Genomic DNA, 22,596 nt, shown 5'->3' with positions numbered 1-22,596 from the left:
AGTGACACCGAAGCAAACGTCTTAATGCCACTCAGCTGTCTTGATTACAGATGCACAGTATTCCTCCATTACACCTGCAATTAGGCCTGATTGCGCCCCCTTTTGTTTCCTTGTGGCATCTGAAATTCACAAAAGACTCCTGAGAAAAAAAAAAAAAGGCAAATCGGCAGGTAATTATCCTGTGGTCTGATTACTCTAATTCTCTTTATGCCTCTAAATATTGCTCTCAGAGATGCATTACATCAGCAGCCATATAAGAATAAACAAAGTAAAACACTGTAGAAAAGCAGACATTATAATATACTTCCTTGACATATATGATTTCTTCTTTCAAGACATAGAGCTGGCATGTTGTTATAATGTATGAAGATAACTTATGCTGGTATCTGTAGTGTGGGCAATTACATTTTGTTTGTACATGATATAAGTCTTAATATACTGGCAATCAAAAGGTATACAGGACAACAACTTAACTGAATAATCATCCAACTTTGACACTGCATGCATGCAAACAAACATAACTATTTTGAGAGAAAGTTGAGATTTCCGCATGTTCACTAATATTTTACTAATACTAAACAAAATATCATATCTATTAATTTGCATCATATATAATTATTATATAACTAATATATTGTTTATATTTTTTTTTTATTCATTATTCCAGGAGGTAAAATATCAGACATGACTATTCATATCCAACTTTAATTATGCTGGTATTACATAACTATTTATTAATTTATTTTTTCTAAAATTAAAACCTGACAGGTTTTGCTTATTGTGGGATCTAAAATATATGAGACATGATCATTGTAACAGTTTTGTAAAGTTACACAACCCATTCTCACACCCAACTCATCACATATTGAAGCTTGGTCAGGACCACTTGGCGTCGCTTTTTGACACTCAAGGTACCCCTTAGCGCCATTTTTCGACTTGCAGGGTCCTCCATTGCTTTAAATAGGAAACCCTTAGCGTCAATATGCCGACGCCATACTGGGAATTTTATCGTCATAATTAAATTATATATTGGGTAATAACATTGCCATTATTGCATATATGTTGGGGTGTGATTTTTCAATGTAAACAGCCACAACAGTTTTATTTATATTACATTATTTACACATTTATGAGCACATAACCCAACCCCTGCCCCTAAACCTACCACTTGTCAATAAAACAGAAGATTTATTCCAAAAATATTAATATTCCAAGTCTTCCGAGGCAAAACATTTGATTTGTGAGAGGAATAGACGCGATCGCCGTCTCCGTCCGCCGTTAATCCTGTGTGCTGCAGTCTGACTCTGTGCGCGAATTCAAAAAATGCCGCCAGAAGAAGCCTTAAGTCAGCCTTGGTTGTGAAATGCTATTGGCTCTTGTGTGTCTCGTGACCGATTGCGTTTTGCTGTTCTGACAGGCTATTGGCTCTTGTGTGTCTCGTGACCAATTGCGTCATGCTATGGGACGGTAGTATCTTTTTGAATGAGATGTGAGCACGTTAACGGAGCGGGATCATTTTCAGCGATTAAAACCTTGTGTTTTACTCTGTTCTTCGCATATAGACTTTGTATAGCTTCAGAAGACTTGGAATGCAACACGACTTGTTTGTAATGCTTTTATACTGCTTGTTTATGGTCAGTTTTTGCAGTAAATACCTGTGACTGCACTTATATTTGCCTGTTACGTGTTTTATGTTGTTCAGAAGTGTAGGTTTAGGGTAGGGGTGGGGTTAGGTGCTCCAATAAAATTATAAATGTATATAAAATTATTTATATTTTTTTACAAATGCATGCAAAACATTAAACTAAGACAAACAACTTGAAAACAACGGAGGATAACGTTGTCATTTTCCATAAGCGTCTTGACCTGACGCATAAAGCAAGCAATTGAAAGCAATGGAGTTCCTATTTTGTCATATACTGACGCCTAGGGGCACTTTTGGCGTCTTCATAGTGACGCGAAAGGCGTTTGACCATGCTTCAGTTTTTGACGCCTTGGGAGTGAGAATGGGTTGAGTTACAATGTAAACCTGTTGCATGTGTTTTAATATATTGCACTTATATTACACATTTTAATGGGCATGTAAAGTTTGAAATATAAGTTTCTATAGCAATGGCTATTGTAATGTCATTTAGTATATATAGAAACTGTCACTGTCTCTCCCAAGGGACTAATGCTAATGCAGGTGTGTTAAAGTGGCCTACTTTTATATAAAAGTGGTCATCCATGTCATCCATAATGAACATACATCTGCATGAGAAATCTGTGACAAACCTTTAATCTCTTTATGCTTTTTCTTTAATTTTTAATCTAATTTGAATGCTTTTGAATGGCTTCCATAGGGTGATGTCTTTTTCCTAAGAGTAGAGGATACATCATGTTATGTCATACACAATAGTTCAGTGTGTTACAGTAACCTCGTTTATACTTGACAGGCGGAGACAGCTCTGATGGGTGAAAAGTGAAATCTTCTGACACATGCTTGTAGCTAACTCACTATAAATGGTATCAATAGAAAGTAGTGCATTCAGTCTAAAAAGGTTCAGCTATAGTGCCATTGTATTTGGTGTATTATGATTACCAGCAGGTGATTTTTAGTCTTTGTGTGATGTCAGGTAGCATTTAGTTAGTTCATCACATTAATTATGGGCGTGTTTGTTTATCAAGCAGAAAGTGTCACTACACTTCTTGTTTTAAATTTTAACAGATTATATTGTTGATTATCATTTCCAACCTAACAAACTTTATTTTGTGAAATATGTTTTATTGAGAAGAGTGCCTGTGCTGTCTGTATTTAAAATAAATTCCAATTGGTTTGACATTTTGTCATCTAATGCAAACACATTCATACATTCTTAAGTGTACAAATATTTGGGGGGTGTATTGTGTGTGTGTGTGTGTGTGTGTGTTTCTGCGTTTCTACTTGCCTTCCAGATCATATTATCTTAACCTTTTCTCTGGTCTTGATCCACAGCTCGTATCGTGAAGACCAAGCAGTGGTGTGACATGGTGCCCTGTCTAGAGGATGAAGGCTGTGACCTGTTAGTAAATAAATCAGGCTGGACTTGTACACAGCCCAGCGGCAGAGTGAAAACTACAACGGTGAGACTTACTTATTCTCATAATCACTATCAAATGTCACTCTGTTTACAGCTCTTTTCAATTCTGTAATGTCACATACAATATTTTAGAGTGAAACAGGATTTTCAATAATAAAAAAAGAAAGAAAAAAAATGGAGTAGGTCTGGTTGTTATCCATTGGGAATTGATTAGATTGTGAAAAATGAGCTCTTCATTCCACAGTAGAAGTCAGTGGTAAAGGAAAGTCTCTTGAGAAGTGGTGCATGTTATATTTTGATGAAAGGTTATAAACTCATTATATATGTGTGTGTGTGTGTGTGTGTGTATATAATATATATATATATATATATATATATATATATATATATATTATTATTATTTATTTTTTAATGCTTACCATTCGTACTTAATAGCACCATGAATATGTGTGCCCAAATTAACACCATGAGTTCATTTGGGCATATATATTGTGACGGGTCGGTGGCCCTCCCCCTCATCATCATCACCACCCCGTCCCTTATTCGCCGCCCTTCACCAGGCTCCCGACTGGAGTGGGTGGATGAGAGGAGGGGCGTGGGATCAACGCGGGCTGGCGGCGTGTGATGAGGCACAGCTGGACTGAATGAAGCCTCATCACCGCCGCTGTTAAATGCCCAGCGCGCCTCTCCTCGAGAGACCGGTCTCTTCCCCCGTGCATGCACGCTGGTGTCCTCGTGGGTCCAGGAAGGGAGCGTAGAGGGACTTCCGCGCCACCGAAGACGTGAGCTGCCGAACCCGCGGTCCGGACGAAAGCCGCACCCGTATTACGGCCGTCGGACCAGGATGTCGGGCCGTACAAGTCCTACCAAAGGCCGTGGACGACGTGTAAGAGCCGCCGCTATGATGAAGCCGCCGCCCTCGCGCCCCGGACCAGAGTGGGAGCGCGTGCGGACGCCGGACTCCGCCCCTTCCCTGGACCCTTCCCCTCCTGGAACACTGCCCTCCTTCACGAGCCCCGCAGCACGACGAGGACACCAGACCCCCTGTTTATTTTGGACACTTCTTTCCCTGGACACTTTATTTTGTTAATAAAAAGCCTCTCCGAGGCCTGACGCCACACCCACTGTGTCTGTCGTTGGCTCCTCCCGTCACAATATTTATAGCATCAGTTCTGATTTTATGTAATAGGTATACATAGAGGACTAGAGGATTATATTTTGTCTGTCTGTAATAAGGATTAAATTATTTTATGATTTTAAATTTTTTAATTTCTAAATGGGAAACAACTAGGTAGTTACCCTGTATGCAGTACTTTCTTAGGTAAGTACACCAAGTACACCGTAAGTGCATAAGTACTGTATATAAAATGCAACCATCTCATACTAACATTGGTTTGCATCCTTTCAAAGGCTACTTTATTAAAGTAATCTGATGTGTATTCAAATGTAACAGAGGTTACACTTTATTTAAGTGTTCTTGTTACCGTGTAATTATAGGTTTAAGTACTGAGTAATATTAATTAACTACATGTACTTACAATATGATTAAGGTTAGGATGAGGGATTGGTTTAGGGTTAGTTGCATGTAATTATGCATAATTTATGTAACAAGGACACCATAAAAAAGATTTATTGTAATGGATTATTGAAAAAAAAAAAGAATGCAGGGTGGGGACTTGGTTCTATGCATTGTTTGTTGATTATGCTGTATTTTGAGATGAAGACATTGCATGCAAAAGTGAAGGCAGATGAATGCGAGCTTGCAGAAGTTTAAAGACATTAAATTGAAAAACCTCCATGTCACCAAAGAGGGATCTGTCATTTTCGCCAGAAGGTTCAGTTGTGATATTTTGTTCAAACATTATGTCAAAACATTTTTTAATGAAACGTGCACAGATTAATTGTTGACAATAAGGTCTATAACATGTATGTATAAAACAGATTTTATTTTTCATTTCATGTTTATTTTAATAGTGCACTCAGAAAACTTATTTTTATGGTGTATTGGTATGGCACGGTACGGCAAGCAAACAAACAAACAAACAAGCAAGCAAGTAAATAAATAAATAAATAATCTTGGATCTACTGAATGGGAGGGGGATGCTGGGCAGTTCATTTGGGCAATTCAGTTCAATCATTAAAATGTTTTATTTTATTTTATTTTATGAAATCTCTTAAAGGGGTCATGAACTGCCTTTTTCATTATTATTATTTATTTTTTTATTTTTTTACTGTTCTCTGAGGTCCCCTTAATGTTGTCAAAACAAAATAAATAAAAAAAATAAATTAAAAAAATCATATTTTATAAGCAATAGGCTATTCTCTGTCCTGTTTTTAACCCCACTCATCAAAAATCTCCATTTGAATAGGCGTGGTGTATTGTTGACTCGGAAGTAAACGCCCACTGCTATGATTGGCTAACAGTTGTGTATGTTTGACAGCCTTCATAGATGGATGCTGCTTTGATTTACATTCAAAAAAAACATATAAATACTCAGTACATATCAAACGATCTGTAATAAGAGACAAAGCTATAGTGACAACTTAATAAAAACAGTTACTCACACTTGTGTGGTGCGACAGTGGCGTGCACAGGGGGGCAGGGGGCTCGAGCCCTGCCCCTTTGAGGTCCGACGGTAAAGTGCCCTTGCGGTCCGGTGCCCCTAGTCTGCGATTTCTGCCGAGAGTAGGGGTGTTCGATATGAAGATTTTTGATCGTGGACTGTCTCCACGATTTGCTTTTTTGAAGAAATATCGTAGTATGGTACTTCAGCGCGCAATCAGCTGCAGTTCTGGCGCCGCCGTCTCTATATACTGTACAAGGCCACATACATTCACATCAGTGTTAACTCAGCGGTAGAGTTACTCTCACGGGACACTGCACTTATTCGCAGTCACCAAAAGTACATTATCTGCATCTGCTTCAAAGACTTACTGGTTAAACGTTTCACTCAGTGTTCTGTTCTGACGAGCGCCTTTTCTGAGCACATACACCCAAAGCGCGTGCTGTAAAAAGCCCGTCAAACAGCGTTTGATTACTGAACTAAGTTATGTTTTGTGCTAATACTGTCAAAACACACCAGGTTTATGTATAGACTCAGTTGGTTATGTCTAAAATGAAGGTAAACAGCTGAGAGAAACGCATGTGTGCCTCTATATTAGATGCGTGCAGGTCTTAAAGGGACAGTACTAAATATGCTGCCGACTGTAATTAAAGGGATAGTTCACCCTAAGCTTGTAATTCTGTCATTATTTACTCACTCACATGTTGTCCCAAACCTGTATTATTTTCTTTCTTGTGCTGAACACAAAAGAAGATATTTTGAAGAATGTGGGTAACCAAACAGTTGCTGGTCCACATTGACTTTAACAGTAGGAAAAAAAAAAAATACTATGGAAGTCACTGTAGACCAGCAACTGTTTGGTTTTCCACATTCTTCAAAATAGCATTTATTTTCAGCAGAAGAAACTCGTTCAGGTTTAAAACAACTTTTGAGTGAGTAAATGAAGGTATAAAAATCAAACACTAGCCTATTTTAATTTTGGGGTGAATTATTCCTTTAATGTTAATAAAACACCAAACACAAAGAGAAAAATCACTCACTACTCTTGACTGAAAAACTTTAATACAGTTGCTTTAATAGGAATCAATCTATATAGTGTTTTATTTTTTATATTTGTTCATTCAATTTCTTGAATGCTCCTGCTAAATACACCTATTGTAGACTACCTGAAAATAAAAAAACTGTTTATTTTATTTGTATATTATGTGTATTTGTAATGTGTATCTTTGCTCTCATTTTTTAATAACAAAGATAAAATAATGACAACGATTTTTATCTTCACCCACTTTGGCCTAAATATCCGCCATATTTTTTTATATTTTGTTACCTTGAAAGGCTTTGTCTTTATAATAGGGAAATTAGTTTGGCTGTACTGCTCAAACAACTTGAAAAATCGAAGATCCAACATGACAAGGAATTGTGATAATATTGTGAATCGTGATATTTCTAAAAAAAAAAATCGTGATATTTTTGCCATATCGCCCACCCCTAGCTGAGGGGGACCAAACCCATACACCCCCCATTTTGCCCCTGCCCCTCCGGAGGTCTGTGCACGCCACTGTGGTGCGACATTGCTGTCGGATTCAATATAGTTGGCACAGGATCACCTTTTATTTTCAAACTTTCTGAAAATCCTGCGTTTAATTGTGCCTTGTTTGTAACATAATCCATGGTAAAATGATGTGAACAAAGGACCAAGTTCATACTGACACGGTCTAGATCCTCATTAAAAATAAAGTTCATTCACTCTTTCCTAATATTAAGATAAGAAGGAAAGCAATGCAAAGACTGTTTTTCCACAGCTTGGCACTGTACAGCGTCTTGTTGTCTTCGGAGTCATCTTTATCATTTTCTGTGTATACCTGTGTTCGCCTCTCTCGTTATTTACACTACACGTGCGAATCAGTGGGCAGGGCTAAACAGGCAGCGATGTAGAAGCAAGCATCTTGATCTTCTTCTGCGGAGGCGGTGTTTAGCCACACTATTACATCATAGAGTGGCACATTCCACAACATTTTGTTTTGGCAGACTGGCTTCAATATAGCTGTCTTTAGATCAAGGGGAGTTTGGTTTCTCAGTTGATGACCCCTTTACTAGATTAAGAGAATGGAGAAATTAAGTGAACAGTTTCAAAAGATTTACTGGGATGTATAACTCCAACACTAGTCACATTACAGAAGTAAGATGGACAATCTTGTTGGTTTATTTGACATTAACTGTATCATAACAGGACTTTTCTTGGTCAACTCCCTATAGAGCTCTTCAGACTCTATCATAGGACACACACCTGACTTCTTTCAATGAGAGGATGTGTTTATCAATGGTAATTAGATCACGCTTAGGGCTAATTATGTGAACAGATGGGTGATCACGGCAGGTATGTAGATGACACATAGGAGAAATAGGAGGAAATTAAAAGGTGGGCACACAACATCTTAGCTCCTCTCTGCTGTCATCAGCTATTAAAGTCTTTTGTGTGTGTTTATTTGTTATATAAGGCATATTTGTATTTTTTATTTTTGTTCCTATGATTATAATCTTTGACTAAATGTATTATGTTTTACTTCATTATTATTACTGTTTTCTGAATAATAAAAAAGAGTGCATGCTTTTATTTAGATCTAACCTTTTTTTGTTGTTGTTGTTTTACAAAATGTAATATTAAATTAAGCTCTTCTCAGCAACCACAAAATATTTTTAAAGCATCTCACAAAGTTGTCAGAGAAATGTTTAAAAAGTACATATATGAAAAGTACATATCATATGAATCCGTCATTTGAAAAATATTGAATGTTGCTGGACCAAGTTTTCTAAGATTTGTAAAATTAAATGCATAGGCTGTATTATTTATCTTGGGTAGATGTTAGACCAGTGTTGGGCAAGCTACTTGGAAAATGTAGTGAGCTAAGCTAACAGTTACTCTTCTTTAAATGAAGCTTCACTAAACTAAAGCTACAGTCCTGGGGAATGTAGCAAGTTAAGCTACAGCAACATGGCAAAAGTAGTTTACTACATCCAAGCTATTTAAAAAAAATAAATAAAACATTTCTATTGAACCAACATCATACCAAGTCAATGCTCTCTCAGCGATCAATACAACTGTCAGTCAAGCAGATAGACAGGCATAATAGTTCAGGTTAATTGTTTATTCAACAACTGTTCCAAACCAATTTGGCAACATAATCAGTATCAAATACAGGGCCGGACTGACCTCAAATTGTGACATAGGCAAAATACATTTTTGCTGTTGGCCGGAAACCTCCTATTGGTAGTTGGTATTGTGGCTTTATTGTATACAGATACATTTATATAAATGGTAACACTTCACAATAAGGTTCATTAATTAACATTAGTTAACTAGTGTAGTTAACATGAACTAAGAATGAACAATACTTCTGCAGCATTTAATGTTAAATTCAACATTTACTAATGCATTATTAAAATCAAAAGTTGTTTGTTAACATTTGTTAATGCACTGTGAACCAACATGAACTACCAATGAACGACTGTATTTTCATTAAAGTTGCTGTATGTAGGATTGGCACCCAGTGGTTGAACTAGGTATTGCAGTCCAAATTCAAAATATTGGATACGTTTTTTTTCACCCTGCCCCTCCTCCTCAGACTTGAGGCACACGCAGGTTGCCAGATTAACGACACCAACAGGAACGAGAGCATATGACGATGAATACAATTAAATACGCTGTGTTTTCCACCAACTGGCAACCCGCGGTGCCGAAATACAATTGGGTAAACTGGCAGTGGGCGGGTTTCACAAACCATAACAAACACAGACATTCCGGGCCGGAATGCACATTTTCAAAGGAGAATAACTGACTGTGGCATTGTTTTTCAGATAAACAAGTATGTTAACTTAGCATGTTTCTTAAATATCTGCAAACATATTATGGTATTTTTATGCTTTAGTAGAGTCAAAATCCTACATACAGCACCTTTAACTAACATTAACAAAAATTTATAAATACTGTAATAAATGTATTTTATACATTGTATGCTCATGTTAGATAATACATTAGCTAACATTAATGAAATCGTAGGCCTACAGATAGGCTACGTTTATTTGCATCGTTGCATGTGTCATTAGATAGCCTATTAATATAATCATTTCACCAAAATCAAGTTAAAAAAGAAGCTTTTGACCAGCGAATGTTTTTTATTTATTTATTTTCCCCCAGTTTTCTATCATTATGTGGGCGTTTTTTTTTTTTTTTCTGTTATTTGACCAAAGTATCATATTATGAAAGATTCAGCGCTTCGCACAAGGTATTTGGCTGTGACTTGACAACAAATGCTAGACTAAGAAACTCTTCTCCGCTCTTCAAATACAAAAAAAAGCATTAGCCTTTATAAATAGTGTTTTTTGAGTAAAGAAATCGCTGTACTTATTCAATCAACAGTTCTTTATTTACCTTCAGACTGCAAACAAGCTGAGATGCTCCAAAATGCGCGCCTCACTTCATTGACGAGAGAGGCGGGAGGAATAATGAGGTTTGACTGACAGTTTGAGGAGCCAATGGCGTTACGAGCTTTAGTGTCTGTGGCTGGATCACTTACTGATCCAGGACGGGTGTGTCTCACTTATCCTTAAAAGTGAAGCTGCGGGCTCTTTGATCGCCCCCTGGTGGCTGGCTGCAGTACAGGTAATAAACCCTGCCCTCTCCATATAAACGAATGAGACTTGTCAAAATAAAATAAATAAATTACACTTCCAATACAATTTTCCGAAATATGGTTTTGGTCATTTAAGGTAGTTGTTATCACGCTGATATATGTTCAATTGTTCGTTTTTGTGATACGTTTGATTTTAGCTAGTAATTTGATGCTATAAAAACGGGGTGTGTCGTTATGGTTGATTGGGTCTGCGGGAGTTTGGGCAGGAGTTTGATTCCGCGGCTCCACCTCACGATTCTACTGCGCAGACTCTGGCTCCAAACGAAGCTCTACTGTGCAGACTCGGGCTCCAAATGACGTCATTTACTCAAGATGGCAGCGGCCACACTGAGATGTATTCGCTTCACTTTTCTATAGTGGAAGGAAGCGGAGAAGCGTCGTCCATCTTTTTTACAGTCTATGATCCAGGATCAGTGATCCATAGCTGTTATATTTCCGATTTGAGGCGCTAAAACACTGGTTCGATACGTAAACCCTGGCACGTTTTTATTACGTTGATATAGGTATGTATTGCTGTGTTTTTATTACGTTGCTTCAGGTACGTATTGTGGCGGTTCAGAATTCAAATATCCGGGGATCGTTGCTAAAAATTAATGCTCTATAGTGTTGGAAATATGCCCTACACCAAAACCAACCCTAAACCTACCCGATAATGTTGAAAAATGCAAAACTGATATAAAAACGCATTTGTTGATGCAACCATGCTATTTGAACTTCCTTATTTGTAGATTTGAACTGTTTTGTTGAACCGTAGTTACACAGGATTTGAAGTGGAGCCCCTCACTTCTCAAGTATGTCTCTGTACTCCGTGAGCTACCGAACAAACCTACCATCTATGAAAACCCATACAGTAGATATGAAGCTGGATATGTGTGATGCTAACGTTCAAAAACATCACTTTTCAAATTTCCCAGCATATTAATATTGCTTTGAAGTCATAACATGTTATTCTTCAAGTAATGCGAAAATTACACTTTATTATTCAAAACTCTGTAAATTTGTGTGAAAAGGAATAAAAGATATGTACTTATTGGTACGTATTTCGCGTCTCGCTAAAAAGTGTGCCCATGTTTATGCCATGAGACCAGGTAGGGTGTGGCAGTCATGTTGTTTTTTTTACATTTATTTATTTATTTATTTATTTTTAAAAAAAATTTTGATTGACCATTTGACCAGGCATCGTTAAGGGACAAAATAACAAAAAATAAAATTAAATAAAAAATAAAAATCCAGTACGCTGGGCTAAAATGAGTTTCTGCTATTCAGTAAAAGAATGATCACTAATCAACCCAGGCCCGTCCTGTTTGAATAAACACTCATTACTGCTATCATGTTTGTGATTTGCTCATTCTTTTCTACTGATTCATATGATTATGACCATTCTTTCAACAGAAAATTAAACAAGCAATAGTCGTCTCTTGTAGATTGTCAGTCATCTCCGGTGGGTGGCTCAACTTCATTAGACAGGCACTGATAGAGCGACCAAATCACCTTACTTTATCTGATGAAATCTCACACAGTTTAGTTAGAAGAACAATTGAAACGAGTCGAAGGAGGGGAAAGAGTGAACGAAAGTATTACAGTATAAAAAACAAAGACAGTGAAACAATGACCCTACATTTGCATGAAGTCCATTTAACGTTTTCAAGTAATTTCGGGTTATTTCTGAATCTGAGCACAGACGCTGTGCTCCATTAAATGAGATGAGATATGTGAAATATCAGGATAGCTGACTAGTTGACTGTTTGGTGAGAAATGAAAGGAAATTAATTTAGAGACACAATTGTTAGCTGCCAGCATGCTAGGGTTATAAACAAACTAAATGAAAACTGATTTAAAAACATTTTAAATCAAAAATGAAATAAAGTGCACATAATGTGGTGGTGGGGGGGTGAAGAATTAACTTTTTTTTTTCCCATGACTTATTCGTTTGTGGCCATGTTTTGTTAATTTATTCACTTCTTTAAAATAAATTGAGGCCATATTTGATTAATTTGTTCCCTCATTTCACTTGAAGCCATGATGTAAAAAGGGGGGGGGGGGGGGGGCAAATTAGTACAATGTGGCTTTGATTTATGTAAAAAATTATATAAAAAGTTACAGAAAAATAATCATGGTATTGTTGAAACTTTTTAATAGGAATCCTGTGTGAAATCTTTATATGTAACAAAAAGACTGTATGTTTAATGCAAATTCTAAACAGTTGTGCTTGTGTTTTCATTAGTAGAGCGCATTTCTGGTCTCAGAGATGTCAGGTGTGCACACTGTACAGTATTTTGAAATGAAATCATAATGAAAGAATGTTTCTAATTTTATATTTATTTCCAACATAACGTCTGATTCTCAGAAATGCAGATTGTCTTATGGATTCTGTTAATTGAACTCAATATGTTTGCTCTTTTGTAAGGTTACACCACACTACTCCTTAATTCTCTGATTATACCATCAGAGCGAGAGGGCTCTTATTCAACTATTCTATTAGCTATTAGGTTGATTGGGTGGTATTTAACCATAGAAAAGGGTCCTTGAATCTGTAGTATCAGTGGAGTTCAAGACGAGAGAGAACTACTGATTGCAGTAATCAGCAATCTTTCACATGCAAACAGAGAAAGCGTTTGCTCATCAGTGATGCCTCGGTTAAACGGGGCTTTGAAAATGTAGGGGCGTCCCTAGGGTTTAAGTGCTGCCTCCAGAGATTGGTGAGATTTGTTGGTTAAAGGAGAGTTAAAGGAATAATTCATACCAAAAAGTGAAATTTTCCCATTTACTCAGCCTCATGTCTTTCAAATCGTGACATGCAACAACCAATGACAATCAGTGTGTTTGATGTCCAACTTTTTTCGACACACGCAGCACAACTGATTACTTGCATGATTCTTTATGTTGTTTCTTTTTCCCTTTTGGAGCTACACAGACGTGGTTACCATGAACTTTTGTTGTCAGAGATATGTTAACATTTATTATAATTTCTGCATTTGTGTTCCATGAAAAGACAGCTACGTGTAAGGAACAACATAAGGGAAAAATACATAACAGCTTTTCAATTACTTAATTATTTGAGGTGAACATTTCCATTAACAATGCTGAAGTGTGTTTGAAGATGTCTGCCTTTTCAAACTTTTCTGACGAAATGAAAAAGAAAGTGAATAGACTGATGGTGCTAAAAACACGTGGAGGTCGTGAATGACACATGCCAAGGCATTGCCGCTGTGGGTGTCGGGGTCTGTGTAATTGATCCCAATGCGCCAGCGTGGGACCATAGGACACATCCTTGCCTGGACTTGGACAACATCACCATGGAGATGACAGCTGCTCCTCCATGCAAGCACTCGGCCTCTGCAAACCATTAGCGGCCACTGCCATCTCCTGTCAAAAGGATCCAAATCCGCACCGGTCACCAAGAACTTCCATTTTGAATCCAAGAACATTCACTATTTACTTGTGACTGGGTCATGTTTTAACACTATGCAGTATTTATAAGAACTAAACGGAATCTGAAAAGAATTTATGTGTTTAGTCAAATGACGGTTTTGTCAAACTAAACGGACGGTTTCTAAAGTGCTGGTGCCATTCTTCTGTATCTTACCCAGACAATCCAGGCAGCCAGTACAAGGTTTCTTTGTTACAGTGCCTTACCAACCTCCTATTTCCAGCTGCCAAAGGAGTCTTTTCCAAGTACCAGCCTGAGCAATTTGTTAAAAGAGACATGGCACTGTTGAGTAGCTCTTATTTTGAGCCTTCATTGCTACTGTCACCACACAAAATGACATATTAATATACAGTAGAATTAAGCCAATATTAAGCCTTAGTTTTGAGCCAAAAAGTCTTTAATTTTAAACTCACATCAGATGAGGAATCCGTTTATTTATTTATGTATTTATTTATATGTTTGTTTGTTTATTTATTTAAACAAACAATCTTTTTTGTTACTGCTGTTTGAAAAATGGTGTTACATGGAGCCGACATTATCTGAAAACAGACTGTGAGAAATGCAAGTTAAAAATTGGCATGTACAATGCTATGGTACCTCAAAAGGAAACCAGTCTGTTCTGTATATAATTATTAATGAAACAACTACTATGTATTACACAATCCCTCAGCTATTTTATGTGATTAATTTCTTCATATGGAGCTGTGATACTGCAATTCCCTAGATGTTTATTGGGAAATGCAACATGAAAAGCATGATTAAGATAAATCCAGTTATAGCTTTGAACGGCTGCATGAATTTCCCTCAAGGGGGCAAAGCTGCATATTCTGCCAGAAGGAGTTTAACACACTCAAACCCTTCACACTACACCAACATTATTACTTCTGATGGATACTGCTGGGTTCAGCAAATATTTATCACTTTCCAATCAACTTTCTGTCTGAATGATATTTAGCAGTTTTGTGTGTTCTAACTTTAGCCTCTCCAAAGCATGAATGGCATAAAAAGTTTAGCAAATTCTGAGACAGAAAATATAAAAGGTCCAGGTTCAGCTGAGAGGTTCAGATGCAGCTAAGAGCTTGTTTATCACATCACCCAAGTGGAATCCTCAGTAGATGCTCTAAATAAATGTGGCGCTGCCTCTGAATAGAGCTGGGTAAGAATATTGAATATTCAAATAATGTTCATTTGACTGATTCAGAATAGTTTGCTGAAATCACATATTTGGAAATATTGTAAATCATATTCTCTTGCATTTTCTTGCATTCTCTGTTCTTGCATTCATGATTTAAATATTTTAATATATATTTTTTTGTCTTTTGTTTCATTTCATTTTATTTAATTTATTAGTAATTTATTTTGTGCATAATAATAGTAATAATAGTTCCCTATCTGTCGGTCACTACGAGTTATGTCGTGACGACATTAGGGGATTCACTTGGAGCCCCAATCACCTCTGACTTTAAGAGAAAACGCCAATAAATATTGGCTAGTGGAGTTTGCATACCTGATCCACTCCCCATGCATACGGGTATAAATAGGCGACAGGTGCATCCACTCATCAGATTTTTGCTTCGGAGCCGAGTGGATGAGAAGAGTGCTGATCTCCACAAAGCATTTCAACCTCTTTATTTTGTTCCTGGTTGGCGTTATGGTGCAGTCAGAAGTTGTTGCCGAACTGGACCCGGAGTTGACAGCCATGCTTGCCCGGGCAGCCGTGAGTATCAGGCTGGAGGACAACAAACCGCCCAGTCCCGAGCCCTCGCGGCTGGATGATTGGTTTATCGAAGCCGGGGCGGCTCGCAACCGGCCTTTCTTCCCGGAGGTGCATGAGGAGCTGACGAAGTCGTGGACGGCCCCTTTCACCGCCAGAAGCCGCTCGTCTCCCTCCTCCGTCCTCACTACCCTCGATGGCGGGGCGGCTAGGGGGTACAGGGATGTTCCGCAGGTGGAGAGAGCGGTTGCCGTGCACTTGTGCCTGCAAAAGGCCACCACTTGGAGGAATCGTCCGCGTCTCCCGTCCAAAGCCTGTAAAGTGACGGCCGCTCTTGCCACCAAAGCTTACAGTGCTGCGGGCCAAGCCACCTCTGTCTTGCATGCCATGGCTATCCTGCAGGTATATCAAGCCAAGGCTCTAAAACAAATGCACGAGGGTAGTACTGACCCGGGGTTGATGCAGGAGCTGCGCACGGTGACTAACTTCGCCCTCCGGGCAACGAAAGTCACGGCACGGTCCCTCGGGAAGGCAATGTTCACTCTCGTGGTCCAAGAGCCCAAGGGCCAGCGGTACCCACCTTCTCAAAGAAAGAGCAATTTCCTTTTCTTCCGGGTTCTCAGGTTCGCGGGCTGACAGTGTGCGACATACTGCCTCCTCACTCTCGCCAGCGGCCAAGAGAGTGCGGTTGGGGAACGCAGTGCCTCCCCACGCGCCTCTAGCCAGTCCCCCCAGGGACTCAGGGAGTTTGGCGAGGATGGGTCAGAACACAGTGCCTTCTGTACCATCCACCCCTACTCCCCTTCGCTACACCACTGCGGGTACGTCGGTTGTTCCGTTGGTGCCACTTGCACTGTATATGGGGGTGTGGCTTGCGCTGCCCAGCCCATCTTGCTGGCTCATTCGCACAATTCGACTCGGCTACGCGATTCAGTTCGCCAGGCGACCTCCCAAGGTCAGTGGCATTCTCGAGACTTCTGTGGCCGTTCCGAGACGCACCTGTCTTGCGCAAGGAGATTGCTGTCCTCCTATCAAAGGATGACCCTATCAAAACCCCAGATGAGGCAGGGGTTTTACAGCCCCTACTTCATCATGCCCAAGAAAGGCGGTGGCCTTCGACCAATCCTGGATCTGCCAGTCTTGAATCGGGCCCTGCACAAGCTCCTGTTCAAAATGTTGACGCAGAAGCGCATTATCAAATGCATCCAGCCCTGGGATTGGTTTGCAGCGATTGACCAGAAGGACGCTTACTTTCATGTCTAAATCCTTCCTCGACACAGACCATTCCTACGGTTTGCATTCGAGTGTCAGGCATGGCAGTGCAGGGTCCTCCCCTTCGGGCTCTCCCTATCCCCCGTGTCTTTACGAAGGTCGCGGGGGGCACCCTTTGGCCCGTTACGGGAAGAGGGGCCGAGAATCTCTTTTCTCGGAGAGGAGTTAGAGTGAGTATGTTGTCAGACGGACAAGCGTGCCCAATCAGTGCTGAACTGCCTGATTTCCTTCAGAGGCAGGACGGTGGTCCCGCTGAAACAGTTTTAGAGGCTCCTGGGGCATATGGCATCCATAGCCGCAGTCACGCCGCTCGGGTTGCTTCATATGAGACCAATTCAGCACTGGTTGCACTCACAAGTCCCGAGATGGACATCGTGTGACCATCACGCAATCATGTCGCCGCTCTTTCAGTCCCTGGATGGACCTTGCTTTTCTATGGGCCGGCATGTTGTTGTCACGACAGATGCCTCCAGCACGGGCTGGGGCGCTACATGCAAGGGGCAGGCAGCCTCGGGGCTCTGGACGGGGCCTCGACTGCTTTGGCACATCAGCTGCCTAGAGCTGCTGGCAGTGCATCTGGCCTTAAGGCAGTTCCGGCCACTGCTGTTAGGCAAGCATGTATTGGTCCGTACGGACAACACCGCGGCTGTTTTGTACATCAACCGCCAGGGAGGTCTACGATCACGCCTCATGTCACAGCTCGCCCGCCATCTCCTCCTCTGGAGTCAAACACAGCTCAAATCGCTGCGCGCCATCCACATTCCGGGGGAGCTCAATCATGCAGCCTACACGCTCTCACAACAGCTCACGTTCCCCGGAGAATGGCGACTCCATCCTGAGACGAGCCGGCTGATTTGGAGTTGATTCGGGGAAGCTGAGGTAGATCTGTTTGCTTCCCGCAAGTCCTCCCACTGCCAGCTGTATTACTCCCTGACCGAGGCCCCACTCGTCATGGACGCACTGGCACACAGCTGGCCTCGGGCACTACGCAAGTATGCATTTACCCCAGTGAGCCTGCTTGCACAGACTCTGTGCAAGGTCAGGGAGGACGAGGAGCAGGTCCTGTTGGTTGCACAGTATTGGCCCACCCGGACCTGGTTTCCGTAACTCATGCTCCTCGCGACAGCCCCTCCTTGGCACATTCCTCTGAGGAAGGACCTCCTTTCTCAGGGGCTCAGCACCATTTGGCACCCGCGTCTAGATCTGTGGAACCTCCATGTGTGGCTCCTGGACGGGACGCAGCAGACTTGAGTGGTAGACACCATCACTCAGGCTAGAGCTCCTTCAACTAGGCAAGCCTATGCACTGAAGTGGAGTCTGTTCACAAACTGGTGTTCTTCTCGCAGAGAAGACCCCCGAAGATGCACGATTGGAGTAATGCTTTCTTTCCTGCAAGAGAGGTTGGAGTGTATGCTGTCACACTCCACCTTGAAAGTGTATGTGGCTGCTATCGCGGCCCATCACGATGCAGTGGACGGCCGGTCCCTGGGAAAGCATGATCTCATCGTGAGATTCCGGAGGGGTGCCAGGAGGTTAAATCCTCCTATGTCACCCTTGGTGCCCTCCTGGGATCTCTCTATTGTCCTGGCTGGACTTCAGAGGGGTCCCTTTGAGCCGCTGGACACAGTTGAGCTGAAGTTCCTCTCCGCTAAGACAGCGCTCCTGACCGTGCTCACTTCCATCAAGAGGGTCGGGGACCTCCAAGCATTTTCGGTGAGTGAAGAGTGCCTTGTGTTCAGGCCGGCCTACTCTCACGTTGTTCTGAGACCCCGGCCTGGATACATGCCCAAGGTTCCCACCACGCCCTTCCACGATCAGGTGGTGAACCTGCAAGCACTGCCCTCAGAGGAGGCAGATCCAGCCTTGGCATTGCTGTGTCCCGTAAGAGCGCTGCGCATATACGTGGACCACACCCGGAGCTTTAGAAGCTCCGAGCAGCTATTTGTCTGCCACAGAGGTCAGCAGAAATGGAAGGCTGTCTCCAAGCAGAGGTTTGCCCATTGAATAGTGGATGCCATCGCCTTGGCGTACCAATCTCAAGGCAAGCCGTGCCCCCTGGGGGTGAGGGCTCACTCCACATGGAGTATTGCCTTCTTCTATGCGTTGGCGCACGGCGCCTCTCTGGCAGACATCTGTAGAGCTGCGGGCTGGGCGACACCAAACACTTTTGCGAGGTTTTACAGTCTCCGCTTTGAGGTAACAGGTAAGTGGTGGGAAGAGCTGGCCGCTGTCACGCTTGCTGTGCCATTCCCGCTCACCCGGGAATTAAACACTTAATTAAATGTGAAATTTGGAAGTAGAAAAAAAAAAAATATATATATATATATATATATATATAATATATTTTGTCCAGCCTCTGCCAGTATGTTAGTAGGTGAGAGTGAAGTCATGTGAGGAGGAAACTATTCCTTTAAGCCAAAAATCATTCCTCTTTACAATCTAAGTAAGTAACTAAGTAAACTGCGTATTGCATGGACAAACAAAATCTTGCTTGAAATTGTTCCTGCTCTATCAATATACTCTAGAGCTTTTAGTTCATCTATGCGGTAATTCATACGTAATCCAATTGCTAAAATTTTGCTAGAGAGTAATACAATTCTGAAGCAGGAGCTAGTAGCTATTGCTCCAGAGTATTAGAAATAGCACACTTTTGTCCTCAACATCTACACTCTTGGGTCATTTTATCACTTTCCTGAGTTCATTTTCATCCTGATTTATCCCTGTTGTTCCGTATTCAGACTTAGTAATGTTTTCAGCCCCTGCTAAATCCATGAATATCTGCTCCCCATGCAAGTGTCAAGAGTTCATTATTATAAATTAAGCAGCAGCTCATGTTGGCAGCATTTGGTGACTTTTTTCGGCCTGGCAGTAGACCATTTAGCAGATGGCACTGAGCATTTCCATGGCAGGTGCTCAGAAATGCAACAGTTTTCAAGTATTAGCTCGATTACAACAGGATTTTAATATCTTTGAACATCATAATCTATTTGATCATCACACATTCAAATGGATACATTCTTGCACCAGGCCTATTGCCATTTGTCTCGTCTAGAAAAATGTCTGAAGTTCACCTCCCTCTTTTTTGGACCAGCTGGTTTATTGGTCTCCCAGTCAGGCTATGTCTCTGCTTTTTTTGTTTGTTTGTTTCTTTCTCTGTTAGGCACTTGATATCTGGTTAGAATTGACTAGAGACCAGCTAGACGACCAGCTAAACCATCAAAACTTTAGCTTGGTCAGGCTAACTAGTCATCTGGAATTTTTTTTTTTGTTTTTTTGACAACATTCAAAAACACTTACATTTTACAGGAGTTTTCCACCTCAAAAATAAAATTCTCTCATTTAGTCACCCTGTTGTCATCTCACATGTATAGTCCTGAAAACAGAAATATCTAATCTGATCATAGTTGCTTTGCTCTTCTCATACCATCTATAAGCTTTTGTGTTACCAAAGCACAGTATTGCATTCCAAAGGGCTCTGTTATCAGCCCCAGAGTGAAAAATGAATCCATATCTGGACTGACAGAGCCAGATTGCCATGGAATGGAACAGTTAAACGAGAACCGTTTGACCCAACATCCACATGTGTATTTTGCATGGTTTTTGAAGCGTCAGTTTTGAGCGTTTCATCCCCCTGCTTTATATGGACTCACAGAGATGGGTTATTTTTCTAAAAATCTTAGTTTGTGTTCCACAGAAGAAAGAAATTCATACATCTGTGATGGCATGAGGGTGATCAAATTATATTAAAATTTTTGGGCGGAGAAAAAAACAAACAAACAAACTATGTACGTCAACCATTTTAAAAACAATCAGAGACTTCTGCCAACAGGTAAGATAGCCAGTGCTCTAAATGTAAAGATATACAAAGCACCTTCTTTTGCAGTTCCCAAAACTATTATTTCTGACTGGGATAAACATTCAAACATTAATTCAAACATTAATTAATTCAAACATTAATTCAAACATTAATCCACTTTTCACATTATCGCTACACCCCTGGAATTGCACCACTGATTTTGATTTCTTGTGTGTTTCTGGTTGATCTAGGTGTCCTAACAGTGGGAGGGGTTCCTGGAGTGCTACGAGACGAGGCCTCTTGCAGTTTCGCCTACCTGCTGTAGATACTTGCTATGTCTCATCGGCTTAACACCTGCCTCTGCCTACCTGTCTGTGTCTCGGCTTTGTAAATGGGCAGCACCCCCTTGTGCCACGGAGAACATACTGTACGTTCACAAAGCGCCTCACGGATGGTGGTACAGTAGGAGCCTTGAGGACTTTAAGGACAGGACAATGAGGCACCTAACCTGTCTGAGACTGAACCAGACACAGGCTTTATGGGGCTCCACCAGCGGTTCTGACCTGATCCGAGACTGTGAACCTAACTGCTCTGTGAAACGGCTTTCTGCTGGAAGATGTTTTTGCCGCTCATTTTTTACAGACCAAAGAGGAAAAATAATACGCAAATTAAAAAAAAATAAATAAAAATGCATTGATTATATGAGCGTGGACTAAAGGACAGACTTGAAAGGGAAAATTTAGGCAAAGAAAATATATATATAAACCTAAATGTAGAAAGAGAGATAGATATAGATATAGAAAGACTATGCTGTACAGCAGTGGTCTACAAATGGAAACGCTGACGTGGAACATTAAAACGACTGGGTCAACCATTCCCATTTATCACAATCAGAGGAGAACCTTTAATACTTTACAGGCATTTCCTTGAACTGAATCAACCACTGTATTCAAAGGATTACAAGGATATAGATACTGTACACATAAAAACGTCAACAAATTTAATTAGCATTTTTCAGTAGCAACATTTTGGATGGTTTGCATTAAGCATGGAAGGTTAAATGGAAGAGTACCCCATTGCTTATCGTCAGAAAATATTAAAAAGGAACATAAAAAAATGTCATTTCTGGTTACCAGGAGTGAAATATGTCATTATATGTATTTTGAAAGGCCTACAAGTTATATATTTAACAGTTTTATATGTTGTACCTTTGTAGAGAACCTTATTTAACACGAATAACGTTGTGGAAATGACAGATATAGAATGTGGGTAATGCTCTGCTCCATAACGCAGGCCTGTCTTACTGTTTATGTTCAAACTCAAGTAGCAATTTTCCTTTTACATGTTCAAAAACATGACCACAGGTTCTTAAAAAGGAAGAAAATGGACAAAACACACACAAAAAGCAATGATTTATTGCAGAAAAGTGAACATTCAGTTCCACATATTACAGTCATAGAAACTGCTTTTAGCTTTTGTATTGTAAAGGTTCGGAGAAAACCCTTTCTGTTTGGGTTTTCTGAGATTGATTTTTGTGCTTGTGTTTGTTTGCACAGTGCTCACCTCCAAGTCTTGACACCTCCAGAGACAGTTCAGAAAGTCTTAGATTCATTTACATTAAATACTTTTTTATTATGAAATATTTTAAGAATAAATTAAATAAGTGAAAATAAGTTGCTAAAACAAAATTGTAATATCATGATGTTTTTGGCTGTTTATTTCCCTTTTTAGAATGGACAATGCCTGGTTTGACAGAGATACAGTATGTAGCAATTTGGAGGCACATATGATGAATTGATTCAGATTTGAAAGGAAGACTGAACGGTGAATTCACTAAACAGTGCAGAATCCTGTTCTTTCTTTCTTTCTTTCTTTCTTTCTTTCTTTCTTTCTTTCTTTCTTTTGTTTTTCACTAAGCACCTGCATTCCAGTTTAACCAAAAGCTAAATGTGCTGAGTTAATAATAATAATAATAATAATTTAATTATTCTAAATTTGGGAAATCATGCAGCTTAACTTTTATTTATTTAGCTTTTTTTTATATCTACACAATTTTTTTTAATTGATCAT

At 40.2% G+C, this 22,596-nt stretch overlaps 1 protein-coding gene across 2 annotated transcripts in view; it reads left to right on the top strand.

Moving 5' to 3' along the window:
- tafa5a (TAFA chemokine like family member 5a) overlaps positions 1–22,287 on the top strand; it is a 121,699-nt gene extending 99,412 nt beyond the window's left edge. For both annotated transcript variants that reach the window (XM_058772127.1, XM_058772128.1), the window contains exons 3-4: positions 2,975–3,102; positions 20,778–22,287. In XM_058772127.1, coding sequence (XP_058628110.1) covers positions 2,975–3,102; positions 20,778–20,786 — 137 coding nt within the window. In that variant the 3' untranslated portion in view covers positions 20,787–22,287. The remainder of the gene's footprint in view (positions 1–2,974; positions 3,103–20,777) is intronic.
- Positions 22,288–22,596: the final 309 nt, after the last annotated feature.

The sequence above is a fragment of the Onychostoma macrolepis genome, chromosome 04, assembly GCF_012432095.1.
Source record: "Onychostoma macrolepis isolate SWU-2019 chromosome 04, ASM1243209v1, whole genome shotgun sequence".
Lineage (NCBI taxonomy): Eukaryota > Metazoa > Chordata > Actinopteri > Cypriniformes > Cyprinidae > Onychostoma > Onychostoma macrolepis.
This window is presented reverse-complemented; position numbering and strand designations above follow the sequence as displayed.